Source organism: Cyprinus carpio, chromosome B12 (genome assembly GCF_018340385.1).
Source record: "Cyprinus carpio isolate SPL01 chromosome B12, ASM1834038v1, whole genome shotgun sequence".
Classification (NCBI taxonomy): domain Eukaryota; kingdom Metazoa; phylum Chordata; class Actinopteri; order Cypriniformes; family Cyprinidae; genus Cyprinus; species Cyprinus carpio.
In genome coordinates, this window is record NC_056608.1 from 15,459,302 (window position 1) to 15,480,075 (window position 20,774).

The 20,774-nt window shown below is 34.4% G+C and overlaps 1 protein-coding gene across 13 annotated transcripts in view; it reads left to right on the forward strand.

Moving 5' to 3' along the window:
• The first annotated feature begins 11,186 nt into the window (after positions 1-11,186).
• Positions 11,187-20,774, forward strand: part of LOC109045614 (voltage-dependent T-type calcium channel subunit alpha-1G-like) — a 199,965-nt gene continuing 190,377 nt past the window's right edge. For 7 of the 13 annotated variants that reach the window (XM_042735604.1, XM_042735603.1, XM_042735605.1 and 4 more), the window contains exons 1-2: positions 11,187-11,807; positions 12,389-12,694. In XM_042735604.1, coding sequence (XP_042591538.1) covers positions 12,396-12,694 — 299 coding nt within the window. In that variant the 5' untranslated portion in view covers positions 11,187-11,807; positions 12,389-12,395. The remainder of the gene's footprint in view (positions 11,808-12,388; positions 12,695-20,774) is intronic. The other 6 variants (XM_042735608.1, XM_042735610.1, XM_042735611.1 and 3 more) reach the window with 1 other exon arrangement.

Below are 20,774 nucleotides of genomic sequence, written 5' to 3' on the forward strand. Positions count from 1 at the left end.
ATCAATTAAAAACAGTTGTGCGCTCAAGTGTTGAAAGCCTGAGAAAATACAATGTTTTGAAATGGAACAGTTTATCAGTTTATTGAACTTATAGACAAAAAAACCCTTTTTTATTGAGTTTCACATACACAATATGATACATCATGCTCATATGATATAGGAGAATATGGAGCTCACACTCAAGGAGGAAAAAACTGAACAAATATACACAATTTGGTGCTGGTTTGCTGGTATTTATAGCACTAAAAAGTAAGATGACATTTTGATAGGCTGTAATGTAAATCAATAAGATGTTTATGAAAGTGTACAAAACTATAGCATAGTAGTAGCTATACTAAAATAAAATAAAATAAAATGCATATAAATATCAGTTGTCACTGTGTAGCTCCTAATAATATGACTTATATTTAAATGCTTAGATGCATGATCAAAGCTCTGTGGTTTTTACTGTGAGGAGGGGAGAAAACGTGTGTAATACAATGATGACGCATAATCATTTCTCAAAAATCTGATGTTTTATATTTTATACATTTTAACACAAAGTTTCTAAAAAAAAAGAAAAGAAAAGAAATATATGGATAATCAAGTAAACCCAAGTTGCTTCAGTCCAGTAAGTGTTCATCTTGAAATATCAGCAACAAAATATAAAAGTTATGGAAGAATAATCTTGTACCAATCTTGATGAGAATATCACTTAACGAATGAAAAATGAAATGAAATGATAGTATTTCTGGTATTTGTAACACATCTGTCATATTTTGCATATGCAAATGTGTCCACATGTGCCCAGTGTTGTTGTTGGATCGGGTTTATTCTAGGTCTGCTGTTTTTAAATTAGCCACGTGAGTATGTTTTTGAAGAACCTTTGTAAGATTAAGATCACTTCAGACAGTTATCATTCAGTAATAGACACAGTGTGATACATTTATGATCAAAATGTTTCTAATTATTTTAAGTTTACTCTTTGTAGTTCCCTCTTGGCCATATTTATGTGCTGATCATTAAAAAAATAATAATATTCATCTATTAAATATATTAGTGAATTATACTTTACAGTGGATATGTTCAGTAAGCAAACCTCCAGATTCAATTATCCACAGATATAGCCAGGAACTCTCATCTCTCGCACTTGTAAGATTTATTGGGTTTGACCAGAATGTTCTTGCATGTGGGATTCATGCTAACTAGAGCAATGGAGGCTAGTGGGAAAATAGAGAGACTAGTTCATCATGTTAGCCTAGTTACCTGAGGCAGACAGAGGCGGCAGGAAAATCAATTGTGCCTTTCGTATGCAGCGTCATAGCCCTCCTCTTACATATTCTCCCCTAATGATACAAATGACCATAAGGCACATGTTGAGCGTGACCCCATTTCTTACTTACTCATATTAAGCAAACGCTCCAGCTAATTTTCTCCAGAACTGTTCACTGGGGTGATTGTTCATCGCTTACATCAGCTTATTTCAGGTCATGTGAGTTTTATCTTGTTTTAAAAACTCTGACTAATTATATATGTGCCAGGAAGCATGTTGTTTCACTTTTTATTGATAGGATGAGGTTAACCAAAGGCTTTTGCATTCAGGATACTTTTATTCAACATAATGTATAGAGAGATTCTGATATCTCAGATGAGCTGAGTCTGATACTGTCATCCTCAGGGCTGTTGAAGGTCCCAGGACACTTTGAAAATCTGGGAATGATGAGAGCAGGCCAGTACTCGACCAGAAGTGTGGCTTGGCAAAACCAGCCCTTGACATTTGTTGACATTTCTGAACACATGTAGACAGGGAAAGAGGAGTTAATCAAAACTAGGCAAGAATATTGATGCACAGCTGTCAACAGGCAATGCCATCTGTACCCTCTTGGTCACGGAGGTTAACTGCATGAGGTACAGCTGCTGTACTGTTGTCAATAATGGGTGACTGCACATGTCAAGACAATTTTTTTGCCGCTGCTGGTGTCACCAAATCTAGTTCTATTCAAAGGAAAACCTCCCCTGTCTTTTGATGGAAATTCAATTTCAGTTACAGTGTGCACTGTATGCAAACATCTGTAGAAAAATGTAAAAGGTACTTTTTTCTGCCAGGAAGTTTAAGTTAAGTTTACAGACATTTCCTTTAACCTTAAAACGCAACACAATGATTCAAAATATGGGTAAAACAATGAAAAAATAAATAATCTGTATGGAAAAAAAAATGTATACAAAAATTCCTTCATATTAACTGTACATTGAGCCCATTTTTTTTGCAGACTTCTTTTGGAGTGCAAGATATAAATCGAAAACTGTGGAGAAAAAAAAATGTTAAAAAAAGTCACAGTTGTGAAAAAATTTAATCATAATTTTGAGAAGCAATACTAATCATAAGTTTGGGGTTTGTAAGATTTTTAAATGTTTTAAAGTCTGTTATGCTCACCAAGACTGCCTTCATCTGATCAAAAATACAGTAATATTGTCAAATATGTCTGTTTTAAAATGTAATTAATTCCTGTGATGGCAAAGCTGAATTTTCTAATTTTCAAAAACATTTCATATTATAAATGTGGATAACAGCTGTGCTTCTTCATGTGTGTGTGTCTGTATATATATATATATATATATATATTATAATGAGTGAAAAATTCAAAAGAACAGCATTTCTATTATTAAAATGAATACAATTTATAAACATATAAATAAACATAAAAATTAAAGATTGTTTGTGAAATCCAAAGTCTCAATTATTTATTTACTCAAAGATGTAAACGGGTTTCCATAGTTTTGTAGTTGTGAATGAAATATTTCCTGTTTATTCTAAACACTACCTCTCCATCTAAAGAGAAATACAGAGCACTCTTCATGAACTCATGCTCAGCTCAACGAATTCACTACGCAAGCGGCCAGCATTCTTTCCTGGTGTGCTCGCTTGGACATTATATCGCAGCAATTAAAACCAGCCGATGCCCTTTGTACAAATATGGAGGGAATTATTTTTAAGAATTTTATCAAGACCCTCTTATCGTCGTTGGTAAATATTATGACTCAGTCGGGCTTGTTCGATGTGCGACAGAAATGCATGCACATTTCAGCTCCCCAGAGTGTTGGCTTGTCCTTGAGAGAAGATCTGAAGATATGCTTGAAATGACTTGGCTAATCGAATGCAGGGATCTCCAGGAGAAAATCACTTCTTTTGGCAAAACTTCCTCTCTCCATATCTCCTCTGACCGAATCACTGCTTCCCTGCTTTCATACCAGCTTACATGCAATGAGAGAATATACCTTCAGTGATAAGGCAGGGATAGAGTCATAGATCAAGCTGTTGCCCTAATACGTCCTTCCTTACACTCATTTACCATCTTTCTGAGGGCTTGATAGCAGGGCAGTGGGGTTTTATTGCATTTCCGTGCAGATATGGTAGCCTACATTTGTTTAAAATGAATACATGAGAAAATGTGTGCTGTAAAATGCAGAGCTCCAGATCCTTAGATGCGTCCGATTTACTTTTACCATTATCAACACTTCTAAAAATGAATAAATTAATTAAATAAAGTAATAAATAGACAAAAAGCTTAAAGACATACAACATTATAGATTTATTTTAAATACATTAAAATTTTTATTCATAAATCTGTAAATAACTACTTGGTTTGTTTTCAAATGAAGCTTGTGTCCGCCATGTGATTAAAAGATAATTGTGACTTTTTTCTGATAATTATATTTTTCAATTTTAATTAACTTTTTTTTTTTTTTTTTTGCTAATTGTGAGTTTTTATCTCAAATTTATTAAATTTTTTTTTATTTTTTTTTATAATTGTTAGTTTTTATATTAATAAATGTGGGTTTACGCTATTCTGAATTCTTTGCTTAGAAATCTGACCCTGTAAGTTTGACTTTTTAAATTCTGAGTTTACATATCACAATTCTGATTCTTTTTCCCCCACCACTGAATAAAAATAAAAAAGCTGATGACTTTTCATCTCACATTTCTTAGTTTTTATCTTGCAAGTCAGAATTAAGAGATGTAAACTCAGAATTGTGAGATAAAAATTGCAATGAACTATTTTTTATCCTGTTGCATAAACAAGCTTCCATAGTTCTCATGTTGAATTTATTCAAATGTAATTTTACAAAAATAAAATAAAAATGCAGGGCTCCAGACTATGACTAAAATGGTAGCAAATGTGTCAATTAATCAGTCAATCAATCAATCAATCAATCAATCAATCAATCAATCAATCAATCAATCAATCAATCAATCAAATCTTTAAACAACTGGGTTTTTTTTTATCTGATATATCATAAAAAATGCTCACAACTGGCAGCAACGAACATAGTGTGACTCATTATATCTGATTCACAAACAAATGAATTGGTTCAAAATGTTTAAAAAGATTCACCAAACAATCTTGTACTTGTCTTGTGCCATTTGAATCAGACCCCACTCAGTCAGTGAATCATTCTTAACCATTTTTTAGATTGCAACATGCTAAACTATGATTTTTTTTTTTTATTGGACCTAGGCCTATGCCTTTGTATGTGCAGGCTTGTGAAACTTGCATCTGTCTGACTGGTTGTTCTGATGAAAACGTGATATATGATAAACTTTTTGTTTATTGTTTATCATAAAGAGAATGATTCTATAATCAGTCAACTAAAAAGTAGTTTTAGCTCCTAAATTTTCATTTTAGGAGGCAATAGTCAGGACCGTGAGATCTATATTTAAAATATAGACCATCTTTCTATTTTTAAAAATCTCTTGTTTTGCGGAAATAATCACCTTCACCTATAGAGATCCCCATGAATGCACCAGCTGGTGAGTCTTTTTTTTCCCACCCTGATGAGATTGACTACAAAATAGTGTTAATCCTTTGTCTTTTTTTGGCTTCTGTGTGTTTTTTATCATTGGTGCTCAACAACAAAATTATCATAATATGGCTTTTGTTTGGAAGTACACATGCCTTGTACACTACTTTGACCACATTAAAAATCATTTCACCACAAAATTGACTTGGTATTACCTCTTCCTTCATTTTAGGTTTATTCGAAACTCAATCATTTTATGCCACTATAAATACTCCCATACACTCCCACACATTCTACAGGCCAATAAAATGTTTAAAAAGCAATGGGTAGGAGGCCTCAGAGTTTTTCTGTTCAAGATTTGTCTGTTATGTGCAATAACACCAAATCATACATATGTATCTCAGAGCTGTGGAGTGTGTGTGAGTGATGTAGATTATATTGTACCTATAACATCTGCTCAGCCTGCCCTGACTCTCTGATCTGCTTCCAATTTACATTCCTGCCTGGTGATTTCTATCGCTCCACTTTGATAAATCATAGAGTGATTTACATAAAGGCAGCCCCACGCTCAGGCTCAAGGAGTCACGCGATGGTGACTGAGGTTAAGCTCAATACAGCAGGAAAGTGACCACGGACAGATATATACTCTGTTTCAAAATCTGTGGAGGCACCATTGTAAAAAATTATAACTTACAATGCATTCAAGATTAGTTTTGTACACGTGATCCCTGGGAATCAAACTCACATTCTTGGCATAATAGATCTACCAGTCTACCACTCAAACTCTCTTGTCCCCTTGACACTTACAATCTGCTAAAAAGAACTGAAAAAAAAAAAAAACATAACTGGCATAAAAATATATATATATAAAAGAAAAAGTACACATATACATACTCTCAGTTCTAATGGTTTTCTCTCTGCCCTTGATGTTTATGTGTAAAAATGTCCAGCACATGCTCCTTTATTACTGAAATTAAATTTATTGATTCTATTCTGTGCACCTGCACTGAGACCATTTGTTCATTCTTCATTTAGGTCACCACTAGCCTATGTGTCCAAATACAAACAAAATATTTTTGTTTGTTTAATAAAAAATTGGAATGTGAATGGAAAGAATCAAACTTCCAATCTCAGGAATTAAATGCATTTAATGACTTTTGATATGATGAATGTGCTTATTAGGCTATAGGGCTCTCTGGAATACTTGATTCTGATTGGCTAATTGTGGAATTCAGCAACCAGATACAAACAATCAAGCAAGCATTCTTAAGAGTGCTGTTATAATAGGGACTAACAGCTGAGTTTTTCTTTGTTGATGAACATAAAATAGTTTGAAGAATGTTGGTAACCAAACAGTTGCCGGTCCCTCCTGACTTCACCAGAATGGAAAAATATACTGTGGAAGTCAATAGAGTACAGATACTGTTTGGTTAACCACATTCTTCAAAATATTATTTGTTAAAAAAACACAGCTCAATATATTGTGATTTTTTTCCACTGCCATGCATCTGGCATTTTTAAACACAAGAATGTGTTTTGTGTCAATGGTCCCTAACAGCATTGGGACTTCACTGTTTAATCACTTCCCTTGGCAGTGTTTACATGTTTTACTGGAATAATTGGTGGGGATTTTTATTGACTCTTTAGGTTACATAGTTCCACCAGTAACTGGCACCAAGAGACTGTCTTTATTGGTGAATCATTAACTCATTCATCTGTAACTGTCATTTTAAATGAGTCACTGAATTATTTACTCAACTTATTTTGTTCAGAAACACTGAATCATACATGAGGAGCAAAAACACGAGGATTGAGATAGAAACAGGACACTGTGGGATCTCACATCAGCAGTCTTCTTAAAATTCTAAAATAATTTAAACTCAATTTAATATGTTCCCACATATTTTTATTTACTTGTTCCTGTCAGGGTTTATTTTAATGTAATGGCAAAAGTGATTTAATGACTGTTAGAAATACATTCTATACAACAGATCTTGAGATGATGCTTGTAAGCAACAGAATGGATGGCCTCCCTTCTCTCTGATGAAAACCAGCAGGTTAGTTTTATTTTACCCAGTCTTATCAAAGTAGGTGTAAGGGCTGTCAGATGGAGGCAGGTTGTGACCTTTCCGCTCTTATTTATAAAGCCCAGCTGAGCCCTCTTGCGAGAAGCTCTGCTTAAGTCTAGCAGTGAGGAGAAAGGAAAGACAGAGGTCAAAGGTTAGGAAAACCCAGCCACACACTCAGTTTCCTGTGCTCTCGCTGTCATAGATGGCTCTGTGTTTCTCACTAGGGTTACCAGATCATCATCTAAATCTCAAATTGGATTTGGAGGGAAAAAACCGATGAGACAGATTTGACATTTTTGACAAGGAGAAATAAATCAATTGACAAGCTCTAGGCTACAATAATGGCCGAACTGTAAGGTGGGTATATTTTGATATTCTTAATATTAAATCTTTAATATCTAGGCTATGATGACTATCAGAGACAGAATGAATAACTAACTAAGTAAAATCTAGCATTTATAGTGGGTAACCTTACACAAACAAAACTCAGAAATTAAATATTTTCCATTTTGCCGTGTTCTTGCCAAAGCATATGGTTTATATATTTGATTCTCCTTTAATGCAAGCCAAATATTTGAGACATAATATGGAAAAATTGTCAAACAAAAATATATTCTGTCATTACAATCAAATGAGTTTGTGAGAAAAAAAACTTTCTTTTCCATGTGCTTTGAGTGAATTTACAATGACAAAGATTTAATGCAGACTGTTTGAATAGAGCGAGGTGTATTTCAATATTTTTGTTCTGGCAGAAGGCAGAGGATTTTTTTATTTTTTTTTTAGATGATATCAAGTGTAGAATTAATTTTTAAATAGGTTACAAAAATACATTTTCAAGTAATGTTCCTAAAAAATGGTGATCCATTTTAGAGACTGCCCTTTAATTTCAGAGCCCGTGATAACTTTTTCCTAACCCCCAGTGGATCAGGGTGGAACTTAAGCAAAGTTGCTGGCAGGACGTGTTCTTCCAGAGGGGAACACCGACTGCACAGCCCATCACAGACAAGATCTTCTGCTAATGACTTCTGGAGGAAACTAAAAGAGAAAGATGAAAGAAAGTGCTTTGAGGGCTCTCACCCCATATTTAAGTGCCACAAACAAAACTAAACAAAAATGCTTTATACCAAGCATATCTTAATTAACACAAAAATTAGACAATAAAAAAAAAATAGTCTCCAAGGTGATGCATTAATAACTACATATTGCATCAAGTCCTTCTATTGCAATCTGTTTACACTTCATTGCATTGTGTTTTAGAGTAAACAGAAATGTCTGTAAAATTAACAGTTTAGACCAAAAAGTAGTGAAAATGTTAAAATTAGACTGTCTGGAGTGCATAAGCTTTCACCAGCTATAAATTCAAATGCTACACAAAAGCATGAACATTATATTGTCTTAATGACATACTCTATTCCAAATATGTATGTCAGGCTTTCACCATTGAATGCTGTAATCCATTAATCAATATATAATTACTTTTGCTGGACAGAGTGCAATAAAATGACTTTAGCATAATCTAGTAACTGGTTATTGGAATCAAAGGGTTTAATCACTTAATTTGATTGAAAAGTCAGTTGAGGAAGCAGATTATTGACTTTTTACAGAAAGACACAAGTTTGTGAAAAGTCAGTTTTCTTATGTTTAGCAAATTGGTTTAAATTGGGTAATTGCTATATTCTAAATTGTTAAAATTAAAGTTTCATCTTGCCTTATTTTATAGGCTAGAATACATTCTGACCAAAAATAAATAAAACATAAAAATATAAAAATATTTTTCAATATCAATATTTTTACAAAATAGAAAGTTTTTAATATTTTTTTCTAGTTGCACATTTCTGAAGAAACCTGGGGATTAATTAATATTTCTGTGGTAATACAGTATACATTATACAGTATAAGTGCTGCTGCCACAACAGTCATGTTTCTGCTGTAAGCATATTATTTTCTTTTCTATTTAAATCATGTTTTATAACACATTGCTTATTTCTATCGCAGCTGGCGAAACTGTATTGCATCAATATTGTATTTGCTCAATTACATTTCTTTCTCTGTGTGCTCCTTGATGTGTTTTTATTGTTTTACTATAGGTGGCAGTGAAGGGAAACTTGGTTTACCCACTTTTACATCCTATTGCACTTTAAAGTTTCAATGTAAAGTAGAGCAATGCTATGCAGAAAGTGGGTCTTTTACAGTTGATCATATTTTATAGACATGATTAAAGACATTCCACCTCTGTGTTACAAGGTGTTTAATAATGTGCAGCCACACATTGTGAAGTACTGTGGAGCTTCATACCTCTGGAACAACATTTAAAATATTTTACTAAACATCCAGTTATCTTTAGTTGTTCTAATCTGCAAGGACTTGATAATAAATGACTAGCACTAATAAATGATAAAGTACTAGACAATGTACTGAACTGTTATTGTATGTTAAAGATAGAATGTTATTTGGGAGGACACATTCATCCTGTTTACATTTTAAGTACTGTAACTTTTAATATGTTCACCTATTCCAGCTTTTCATCTCATTAAATCGTAGTGTCAAGTACATTGTAATCAAGGAAAATATTTTTTTAAAACAATAATTTGACTTCATCCAATGAGAAATGCTTTTGGGTCATCACCTCTGTGCTTTAATCTAATAGTTTTAAAAACCTCTGGCCATGTAGACTAAACTTGAACATTTCCACCTACTTAAACTCAGTTACTGCCTTAAATTTTTTATTAGATTCAAATTGGCTGTAAAAGTCATTTATATTAAACTATGGTCATTATATTAAACTGTCTTAAAGGGATAGTTCACCCAAAAATGAAAATTCTTTCATCATTCACTCACCCTAAACACTTGCTGGTCCCTGCTGACTTATGGAAAAATACTTTGAAAGTCAACAGGGAACAAAAACTATTTGGTTAGCAACATTATTCAAAATACCTTCTCCTGTGTTCAGCTGAAGAAAGAAACTGATACAGATTTACAGAACAACTTGAGGGTGAGTAAATGACAAAAAACAAAAAAATATTTTCTCATTTTGGTTGCCTTAAAAAAATATTCAAGCTGTGGCCTTAAAAAATAAATAAATAAATAATAATAATCTGTTGAGTTAAAATGGAAAAACATATGATGGCATGACTTTATATATATAAACAGTGTCCAAAGAATCTACATTAGTTTAGTTTGTCGGTGTATAATAACTTACTTTTAAAATGCCACATCCACATTATAATGATTAAGGTTTATATATAACATAAGTGGTGCAAAATAACCATAGTGGTGCAAAATGTGTTAAGTTTTATGAAAAGTACCACTCTAAGAAAGGAACGTTAAACTTTTTAAACTCCTGTTGCAGGACAGTCAGAAATAATTAACAATGGCAGGAGGTCCTTAGGGGGACACAGGGGCTGTACAATTTTAAAGACTGTTTACAAAAGCCATTTTTTAGGGCTGTCAAAGTTAACAAATACTTAACACGACACTGCTGTTAGGGAGACGAAGGCACAACGAAGATTATAACAAATCATTTTAATGATAAGCCACACAAAGACACAGGGTAACACCAACAATACTGTATGAAAAAGAACTGAACAGACTAAAACTAAAGTAGGGTAGCTAACGAGGGACAGACAGGTGAGGAGGATCAACTAATAAGGACACAGGTGAAATGACTAACATAAACATAATGTTTAACCTAATATTTAATTACATTTCTATTAATTAATTACATTTCTATTTTATTATCTAAATAATCTATTAAACTGAAAATGTTTCCATTGTAATACATTTAACAGTAAGCTACTTCAATAATGTGAAGAATAGTTCAACTTAGGAAGGGGTCATTGACGTCAGCAAGTTTGAAAACTTCTGCACTGGTCGTTCTCATCACACACACACACACACACACACACACACACACACACACACACACACACACACACACACACACACACACACACACACACACACACACACACACACACACACACACACACACACACACACACACACACACACACACACACACACACACACACACACACACACACACACATACATAGTTTCCTTTCTGTTCCTTGACATAAAATGTCGTTGCATAATAAACATGTTCGAATCATATAGTCTGTTTGGTCCGGTCCCAAACTCTTCCTAGTTTTATTGGTTCAGTGTAAACAATAAGGTTCCAGCTGTTTCACCAGACATGTTAGTACACTGTTGATTGACATTTCTTTAATGCAATCAAAAGAGAGGCAGAGTTATTGTCGTCTCTGATTGGTGGACGCGCCTTCAAGGGGCGGGGATTGGAAGTTGAACGCGAATCCAGCTGTGAATTGGTTCGCTTGAGCGGATTCGTGCTATAGACCGTTTTGCCGACTGGGAGAATCATTGGAGACTTGTGTATTTTCGCAATAATAGACAAGACTTCAGCATAGAGAGCTCTCTTGCGCATCCTTTCAGCACGAGCTTAAGCTTTTCCTTTTCATATGCAGACAAATCACTGCTTGCACCTTTAGAAAAGATTCTGAAGGATTTTACTAATTGTCTAAGGATCTAAAATTGTCACTGTTGTGAATACTTTTGAGCAGTAGATCTTGCGGTGATCTAATAGAAAAGAAAAAAAAACAACCATTAAATTGTAATCTTTGATCATTACATACTTTTAAGTGCGCGCACACGGAGAAAACGAGCGAAGCGCACAATTGAGGTTTGGGAAGCAGTTTTGCTGGACCTGGTTTGTTTTGATCTGGTTGTCGGTCATCGAAATACAATGTTGAAATCTTAAGGCATGATGTCCAAGTCACTGAGATACCCATAAACCTGCTTGCGCTGTAACCGCCACCTGGAAACTCAGCCTGCGAGCTCCCACTGATCTTGTTCAATACCATCATTTGGACTGCTTTTGCAACCGAAATGATCATGCGATGAGTAAGCTCGATTTGGGCATATTGTCAGACGCAATTAAAGGTAAGAAATAAGCATTTATAATATTTAACTGAATTACTGTTAAACATAACCACGCTTATTTGCCTGATGTATATGTTGTGTAATCATAAATCAAAATGTAGTACCAAGTTTAAAAGTAAGTCAGAATTGGCATTTATTTACAATGTAGAATTATTATTATTATTATATTTTTTTTTAATCAAGGATTTATTTATTTAATTTTCGGACATCAAAGTACCATATCGAATTGTTTGTGTGGCTTGTTGTTTTTTTTCTTAGTACAGTTCCATCAGTTCATTACTGAATACCAGTCTGTGAAATTTTAATAGTCTCAAAAGTCCTGCCTTTTATATATAGGCTCTTCTTTGTTTAAAATGCACCGACGTTAATAAATAATAAACTCAAAATACATTTATTCTTAGTTCATTTAATTAAGTAGCCTATCATTTTATTTACAAACGTGTAAATAGACATGTACGCTCTTCTATCATGGCTTTACATTTTTTATGTTTTTTTTTTTTTAAATACATTTCATAATTGCGTAAAATCAGATTTCTTTTTCTATTGTACAGCTGGTAATGCATGCGTTTTCTCTCCTCAAGGGGGTGAATGATGGCTGAAGATGGAGGAAATATCTCCGAGGACCATCAGTTGAGGGAAGCAGAGGGTAGCTCCTCTCTTCCAAGGACTTTTATACGACTTAACGACCTGTCCGGTGGCGGGGAGCGCAGTGAGCTTGAGTCTGATGGAGGCGAAAGGCGGGAGAGCGCAGTCGGAGCAGCGGCGGAGGAGGCGTCAGCTTGCGGCGGGGAACCCTTGCCCTATCCGTCTTTGGCACCGGTTGTGTTTTTCTATCTGAAGCAGACCACGCGCCCAAGGAGTTGGTGTCTGAAAATGGTTTGCAATCCATATCCTTTCAAACTCAAATGCAAGTCCTTTGCCTCACCTGGATGGCATTCACCTGTTCAGGTAGGACGCGCTACGGCGAACGCCGCTGGGCGCTGTCTTAGGTTTGAAAACAATGTATTCGACACAATATAAATAAATAATTCTGACTTTAATTTGTCCTCTTTGGAAATGGGATAAATAGCGAAAACAACTCCCAAACACACACAAAATATAATATTTTGAAGTCCCCATTGTGCTGATAGCTCTATGGCTACAAATTAAAGGGCTTAAATTCCGCTAGTGCTGTTGAAGACAACAGGATAGATCCTGCAGAATATCAGAATTTATGAGTCTTGGCCAGCATTAATGTTACCTCAGCAGGCTCATAACTCTCTTGACACAGTTTTGTGTGTTTGTATGACAAACAAGCTGAGGAAAGTCATTATATTCCATTAACTGGTGAACAAGGCATCGCTCTGAGGCACTTTATGACATTACCTCATTTATTAGCACTGATGAGTTAAGTTATTTGCTTGGTGTCTTGAATTTCTAGAGCTAAGAACTGTGCACACAAAGTGCCTTTGGCTTTTTATCATCACATTTTGCTGCTTAACATCTTTCTATGAGGCAAGGTTATCGTAAAAAAAATATGTCTATGCACTCGTTAACAGTCTATCAGATGGCAGTGCTGTTCTCATGAGAAAATGTGCATGAGTGTTTTACAAGGTGGCATTTTTGTGTGACTTTTATGATGTTATTCATATGAAAATATTACATTTTTAGAAAAAGACTAAGCATGAAGGTCCACCTCTAAATCTAACCATCAATGGGGTGTACGCAGATTGTACAAATTAGCCACCAATTTGGCAAAACATAAAAAAGTAAGAATTACCATGAAATTTAGTTGGTAGTGTCTAAAATTCAGCCCAAATTGCATTGGGCCTATATCTTCATGGCAATAAGTCCATTGCTTTTTACTTTCTACAAGATCAGATGAAGGGTTCAAATGACTCCCTCTGAAAGACGAAATCAATAGCCACATTGAATTCCTAACTTTGCGATTAGTTAATTATTTAAGTGAAAACCAATCAATCCTCGCTTAGCTTTCAGTAGGAGTGCCTGACAAGTGGTTTAGATTAGTCACATCTATCTAGTCCTAATGACTATAATTTTTAGGGTGTTGTTAAAGCTCTCAAGATGATTTCATTTTGTACATTAAGAGGACTCCTTGTTTAGCTGCCAGTTGTTTCGCAGAAAGAGGAAAAAACGGACCTGATTGTGAGCGTGTGAGGAAGGGATGTGGTTTGCATGTGTGAGTCAGAGGTGTGCACTTGCAGTATGACTGATTCTGGGTGTAGGTGATCTGTTTGGTTTTCGATGGACTCGCAGCAGCCTCGCCGAAGGAAAGAATGCTCTTTTGGATCGAACGAGCTGGCTGGACGCGATTGTGATGTCTGGGTTCAAATGCTTTGTTTTTCTTCAGTAGGAAATATGATGAGACTTGTGGGCTTTGAAAGGCCGCCCAATCAAACACACTCATCTTTCCCCCATTCTTGTTTCTCAACCTCCTCACGCTCTTCCCCCATTAGACGAGCCCACATCCCTAAAAAATAAGCTTTGCTTATGAAACACAGTGTCACTGGTTGTGAGTGGGCCTCGTGGTTCTCTGGGCCCGATGGTCTGGTATTCCTCAGAGAGGATAAAGTCCGCTTTTGCCATCCCATTTCCATATTCTTAAATGCCACTGTTTCTGCCGTGTTCCTGTCGGTCCGGTGTGCTTATGTGCTTAGGAAAGGACTGAGCCAAAAGGGATCCTATTAACTGTGGTCAAGAAAAAGATGTGGAATTCCCTCTCCTTGAATCATCATGCTGCACAGCTGCACACACAATCTGTTCACCGTCCAGTCGAGATCAATGAATAGAAATAGCTATGAAAAGGTGGTTATGTAAAGTAACTGTAATACAGTCAAACGTGATACTGAGTCCACAGTACAGGGACAAATCATAGCGTACAGTGGCATTTGCATAAACGAGAGTGTCCTCTGTGCATCGTCTTGCAGATTTATGTGTCGAGACAGTTCATCTCTTACGGTGCCATCTCATGTAATGATTCCTTGTGCAGCAATTTCTGTGTTTAGATCATTGTTGTGGTGTGGAGTGGGGTTTGAATCTCTGGGACTCATTATTAGCGGGGAGCTTTTATTTATATGTATAGTCTTCATAGATGACCTTTAATACAGCTCTGTAGGCATTAGATAAAGGTCACTGTTTTTTAATAGTTTGTAAAGTATCTCAGATCGATCCTCTGTTCATCCCATTGGAAGCATGTAAAAGTGTTTGTCCTATTTGAGATGCTTTGGACAAGCTCATTTTCGTACTTTTTCCACTCTTGGGATGTAAAACTAGAATTTTGAATTTGTCTGTGTTGCAACGGCTGACAATCTCATTTGCAATTTGGCATGCGCATCAGTTGAACCCTCAGTCAGTTCATTAAAAAAGTCTCTTTGTATTATTGATTCACAAGTAATGTAAGCGTTTAAGTCCTTGTGCGTCTGGTTGCCATTAGGAAACGATTCTGCAGTCTTTGTGATTCATCATTCTGTGTTTGTATCCTGTCAGTCATTAGATCTTTTCTCCCTTGAGTGTTACTATAGTTTATTGAACCTTTGACTTGTCCTCCGTCATGGGGTTTTCTCTGGAACCTCCAGCATATCATCTGTAGCTTCTGCATTTTGGGAGTGTTTGTGTATGTGTGCACTTAAGAAAGCTTGTGTAAAAGTGAGAGAGAGAGTTTGGGTGACAGAAGTAAACTTCCATTTGAAAGTCCTCTTTCGAATGTTGGACTGCACAGATAATTGCTTTGAAATTGAAACAGTGATATGGCGTAGTTCAATTATTAAACTGATTTAATTATATAAATTATTAATTATATAATTTATTTACATAAATAATATTATATAGTCTGCTTTATTGCATGCTTAACAGTTTGTGTGTGCATTAAAACACATTACTGCATTGTTTTTTTTTTTACTTTTGTTTTCTAAATATCTTTGACATTGTAATTTAATATACAAATTCAATACAAACTAATAGAAATTGCTCCGTAATAATAAGTAATAGGGCTGTCAAATGATTAATTGTTATTGTTTGAAACCATAATATAGCATATTGTGTACTGTGTATATTTATGTATATATATATATATATATATATATATATATATATATATATATATATAAATATATGTACATGTATGTGTGTCTTTATATATACATAGTAAATATACACAGTATACACACATATTATGGATGTGAGTAATCACAATTAATCATTTGACAAATCATATGTATATAAACGTGCGTGTGTGTGTATATATATATATATATGTATGTATGTATGTATATGTATGTATGTATATGTGTGTTTTCCTTAAATATATACAAATATACAATATATTGTATATATAATAAATATACACAGTACACTCATATATTATGTAAACAAACTTTTATTTTGGATGCAATTAATCATGATTAATCGTTTGACAGGACTTTTATTTTGGTTTCAATTGATATTGATAAATCTTTTGACAGTTGTAAAAAGTAGACTGAGACACTTTCACAAGTATAGTGAGTATAAAGAGACCTGGATCTCTTTTTTTTTTTTCTTCATTGTTTGTTTTCCTCCATCTTTGATTTAAAGCAAAAGAAATGGTTTATTATATCACGTCATTATACTTAATGTTTTTTATTTTTATTTTTTTGTTTTAGAAGTTTTTAACCATATTGTGCAGCTCAACTAAACAGCAGCTTAAGTTCAGCGGGTGTGGGAAAAAAAAAAAACTACAAAATAAGAGCAGTTGCTTTTGGTCAAAAATAGTTGTTCTTTAAGGATGTTTACACTTGTACTTTTTTAAAAAAATTAACTCTTATAGTAGACCCAAATGTGATCTGAATAGAAAAAAAACAGTTCTCTTTGTATTTACATTGTATCTAAACTACCTTCTGCCTTACATTCTAGTTTATTTTGTCTGTGTGTGTGTGTGTGTTTTGATTTTGCAAAGAGTTTGCAGTCAGTTGCAAACAGTTCCACTGTGATGTGAAATTCAGTGGTGTTTTTTTTTTTTTTTTTTTTTTTTTTCATTTCTCTATGTGTTACCATAAAAAGTATTTATTTTCCCTTCAGTTAAACTGTTGAAAATAGAAAACAATTTTGAAAAAGCAAATTCCTGTGAAATGTTTACAAGAGACAGAGTGATGTGCCATAACGATGCTATCTCTATAGTAAGATGCTCAGATTGCTGATGCAATTTTAGGAAGCAAAACTTTGGAAGCAAGTCTTTGGTTAACCTTTAGTTTGTTAATTTAAAAACACAGATGCATTTCTGTTTTTTTCAGTAACAACTGGTATTTAGATTTGTAGTATAATTCTAGCTGAGCTAAACTCTCTTGGTTTACGTAAAATATACTTATTTAATAGCATCTAGCATTTATTTTGCTAGATCCTGTAAATAACATATCAGGGCACTAAATAATGTATGCACCGTGAATTGATGAAAAAAATTTCATGAGAAAATTGTAAATTAATTACTTTATTAAAGCGTAAGAAAAACCAACAGGACCTCCCTCGCTATGTGTCCTCCAGGCATCTAAGATAACAGATTTCCCAAGATCCCACTCCACATCCTCATAATGGACTTAAACATCACAGAACTTTCTCTGCACATGGCCAAAACACTATCAGCCATCTCCAACATGCTCCACTATCTGTGATGACACCGCAAACACACCCAACAGTACTGTAGCTATTTCAGTCTCAAGACCATCTCCAGACCCTAAAAAACAAGGTCAGTAGATAAGCGTGTGATAATGCATATGCTAGATTTTGGACTTCTCAAGGGACTGAGACAAAACCAGTGGTTTCTTCAGTAAAGACCACAGTAAAACACATACTTGTGTTTTCCTGTGGATTTAATCTGATAACTGAAAAATCAAACCCAGTAAACTCCAGTGCTGCACCATCAGAGCTCATCTAACAGCTTTCAGCCTGAGCAGACGGTAGACATCATCTCAGGACATGGAGGAGATTTCAGTTTTGTAGCTGTCGGTCAGATCACTAGCACTAGATGGATTCTAATCTGTTCTTATATATGACTATAAATGGAATATCAAATAGCAGTTATTAGGTCTGTCAATGCAACATGTCAATTTAGTGTTCTTAATTCTAAAATAATGTTACAGTTAATAACAAGGGGTGTAAATCAGATTTTTCATCACAATACATTCTGACTTAGCAGTGATACAATATTTGCCGATACCTTAAAACATATCGCGATACGATTACAATTTGATAAGATTCAAGGGCCTGCAATTAATATATTGATATTACCAGTTACATTTTTATTAACTCACAAATGTAACCAAAATGTAACATTTAATTGAACTTAAAATCGATATATCATATTAGTAATCTTACTGATGCATTCATCTATTTTGAATATACAAAAATATTCATTGTTTGTGTTTTGGTTTCATAAGCAAAATAATCAAATTCATTATAATTAATAGGATTAAAATGTGATTTGACAGCTAAAATTATACAATATTGTGTTTATTGAATCTGAACTTTTAAATAATTTTACTTTAATTAAACTTTCTTTCTTTCTTTCTTTCTTTCTTTCTTTCTTTCTTTCTTTCTTTCTTTCTTTCTTTCTTTCTTTCTTTCTTTCTTTCTTTCTTTCTTTCTTTCTTTCTTTCTTTCTTTCTTTCTTTCTTTCGAACAAACATGAAGTGAGCTCTTATTTAATCAGCAGAAAATGGGGGAAAAAACTATCCAGACCAGCTTATATGAGATATTAATATTGCTATTTCAAATCAAACCTTTGAAATGTGAGATTTTGTTGATCTGGAAAATCAATGATGTCATCAGCGCTATGGTAATATTCCTCTCCGCGGCGTCACACGCGACACTATTCTCTACCACTGAGCACAGCCAGAACTCCCAGACCTGGAAACACGAGGTGAAAAACATGCCACGTGCATCCTTTTCACCTGCTGTAGCTGCTCATTAGTTACCCAAGAACTCCTGTGTATTGTCACAAATCTACATTGCTTGTGAGCCATGTACAATATGTGATTTACATCAGCTATGTATGTTTTAGGATGTGGACGAGAGTGTGCAAAAATGCTGTTCATTAGGAAATGATCCCATCCTGAGAGTAACTCTCTCACTTTTTTTTTTTCCAAATGGTTTGTGTTACTGGCACGTCCTGCTACTGTCTGTTATGTGATTTTATAATATTGCCAATGTGCTTGGCTTGGCAGCATTCTGTTCCTTATGCATTGTTACTCCTGCTATAATTGGTGGTTTTGTTGCCAAATGCTCATACTGTTGATTTATGAAGACAGATTTTGACTCTGGAGGCAATCATTGCACTAACTATTGTCAATTAATCACAATTTAGGCCACGATTCCTTCATTTGACAACCAGAAATTGAGCATAAACATAAAAAGCTGCTTAAATCGGAGGGATGAAGCCAATTTTGCCATGCAGAAAATGGTCATTACTTTGTGTTCAATATTTCATAATTCCATTTTTTCCCTTTTTTAACCCCCCCCCATAACACATTTCAGGCTGAATCCCATATATGCCAAGTCTGTGAATTAATGTACAGTGGCTCATTACAGGGTCCTGTCAAAGCCAGACATCTATAAGCCCTCTATTTGAACAAGAAGGGAAGTTATAATTACAGCCAGACTAGTCTGTCCTTTAAATTAGTCCTCTGTTACATGTCTTACTATCAGCTGAGAGCCAGTGGTGCTGTGTGCTGTGCTGTGTCTAATGGCCTTAATACAGAACACTTTTGTTTGCCCATACAATAGGTGCTGTTTGTTGGTTGGAATATAAATTTAAACATTAGCTTTCCAAATAGATAGTCAGATGCTTGATCTCATCAACTTCCTTGTATGTGAAGTAGTAAGATTTTTTTATAATAAAAATATTGTTTTTTTTTTATATTTTACTGTATGTGGTACTGTATGATTAGTTTTTTTTTTGTTTTGTATATCAGAGAAGTGTGTGTATTTGGATTTGTTTGCATTGCTGTGCTAACATTTGTATTTTTATGTACATTTATGCAAGCTAAATTAGTGGTCGACTGATATTGAACGTTCGGTGTGCTCAGATGGTGGCATTCTGAAAAAAAATCAAAATATTGAGAAAATGGTCTTTAAAGTTGTCCAAATTTAGTCCATAGGAATACATATTACATAAGTTTTGATATATTTACGGCAGAAAATTTACAAAATATCTTAATATCTTAATCTTAACTAATATCCTAATGATTTTTGGCATGAAAGAAAAATCGATTATTGACTATTGCTACAAATATACCCGTGTGACTTAAGACTGGTTTTGTGGTCCAGGGTCACATATTTGCATTGGCGGTAAATCGGTCCACCACTAAGCTAAATTGTGATTGTTCATCCAATACATGTGTGTTTTTTTTTTTTTTTTTTTATATAGAAATCATCTACATGTTAATCTGCTGGTCTTAATAATGAATTAGTTGGAATTTCTATAAAAACACAACTTTTGTCGTCATAAAATTGGCTGTAAATTATGTATGTTTAAAGTATGTTTAAAAAATACAAGCTTGTTTATCCTGGTGGGTTTCTAAGTGGAAATCCTAAATCAGTATATCCGACTGCTTCATTTGGAATATTTACTCATAATTGTCCGTTTATCTGATCTGATTTCACACTAGAAAAAAAGAAAGGAGAAGGAATGAATCAAGCTGAATTTGTTGTTTGACAAACACTCATTATTATCAAAATGTCAGATTCTTAGAAAGCTTTCTGTCTTTTGTGTTCTTCTTTGAATGTGTGTATATATTTCTCTTCTATATTACCTTTTGTCACTGTTCTTGCTTGGCCGCCCCCTGCCAGTCTTCAACCTCTCAACACTCTCTCTACCTCTCTCTTTCTCCCTGGGCTGTTCCGTGAGATGTCTGTAAGTTTATATAGGAATCAGTCCAGGATTTTCCTACCAGCTTTTTCTCATTAGAGAATTGGAGGAGACTGGAGAAGTTGAGGGGAATG